Consider the following 868-nt stretch of genomic DNA (forward strand, 5'->3'; position numbering starts at 1 on the left):
CACCATTGGCCGCGGCGCCCCCCCGCCCGGCTGCCCGGCGTCCCGTGATTGGCCGCACCGTGCACTTAAAAGGTGCGGCCAATGGCTGCGAGCGGCAGAAGCCGGGGCGCGGGCGGGCGGCCGGGGGTTTGTGGGCTAGTGGGCTGCGGGCCCGGGAGTCCTTGGGCTGGCGGGGATGGTGGGGTCCAGGTTGCGGGGTGGGCCAGAAGCTGACGACCCGGAGGACAAGACGGGCGGGGACCGCGGCTGGGGCCTGGTGGGGGCGGCAGCAATGACTGGCTCTTTGTCTCCGCTTGCTCCAAAATGGCTGCGGCCGGAGCTGATGGGATCGCCGGGCGGGCGCGCGAGGGAGCGGGGACGCCTAGAGCGGAGCTAAGGCCACCGCAGCCCGCGAGAACCCGGCACCCCGTGAGGGCACTGCCTGGGGGCCGGATCAGCGAGGTAGCCTGGGCGTCGTCGCCATTGCTTCCGTGCGGGCGCAGGCCCCGAAGCTCGGGGCACCGGGCGGGGCGAGCGCGGGCCTGCCCCCCGGACCGGCGCCTCGGTACGCCCGAGACCGGGCGTCTCGCGCTGTGAGGTCCGCAGCTTGGGCGGCGGGGGCGGGGCAGGGGTCGGCGCCCGAGGCCACGCCAGGGTGACTCATCTCCTCCGGCGGCGCGGCCCCTGGCCGCGAGTGTCTGTAAATCACTGGGTGAGACGGTGGTGCCGGCCGGGACCAGCAGCTCGCGTAGGGAAAGGGAGCGTCCAGCTTGGAGGTCTTCCTGGGGTCCTTATCTTCCGTTCTGTCCTTTTGACGAAGTAAGTTATTTAAAATAACTTTACGAGCACCTTCTCTGTAGGAAGAATTTACGTGAAATTCTCGCCTGCG

General features: G+C 70.2%; 1 protein-coding gene across 1 annotated transcript in view; it reads right to left on the reverse strand.

Annotated features, from left to right (window-relative positions):
* The window catches only part of TAF4 (TATA-box binding protein associated factor 4), a 69494-nt gene extending 69031 nt beyond the window's left edge, over positions 1-463 (reverse strand). The window contains exon 1 of the mRNA XM_040248873.1: positions 453-463. Coding sequence (XP_040104807.1) covers positions 453-463 — 11 coding nt within the window. The remainder of the gene's footprint in view (positions 1-452) is intronic.
* Between the last annotated feature and the right edge of the window lie 405 nt (positions 464-868).

The sequence above is a fragment of the Oryx dammah genome, unplaced genomic scaffold (genome assembly GCF_014754425.2).
Source record: "Oryx dammah isolate SB20612 unplaced genomic scaffold, SCBI_Odam_1.1 HiC_scaffold_10, whole genome shotgun sequence".
Lineage (NCBI taxonomy): Eukaryota > Metazoa > Chordata > Mammalia > Artiodactyla > Bovidae > Oryx > Oryx dammah.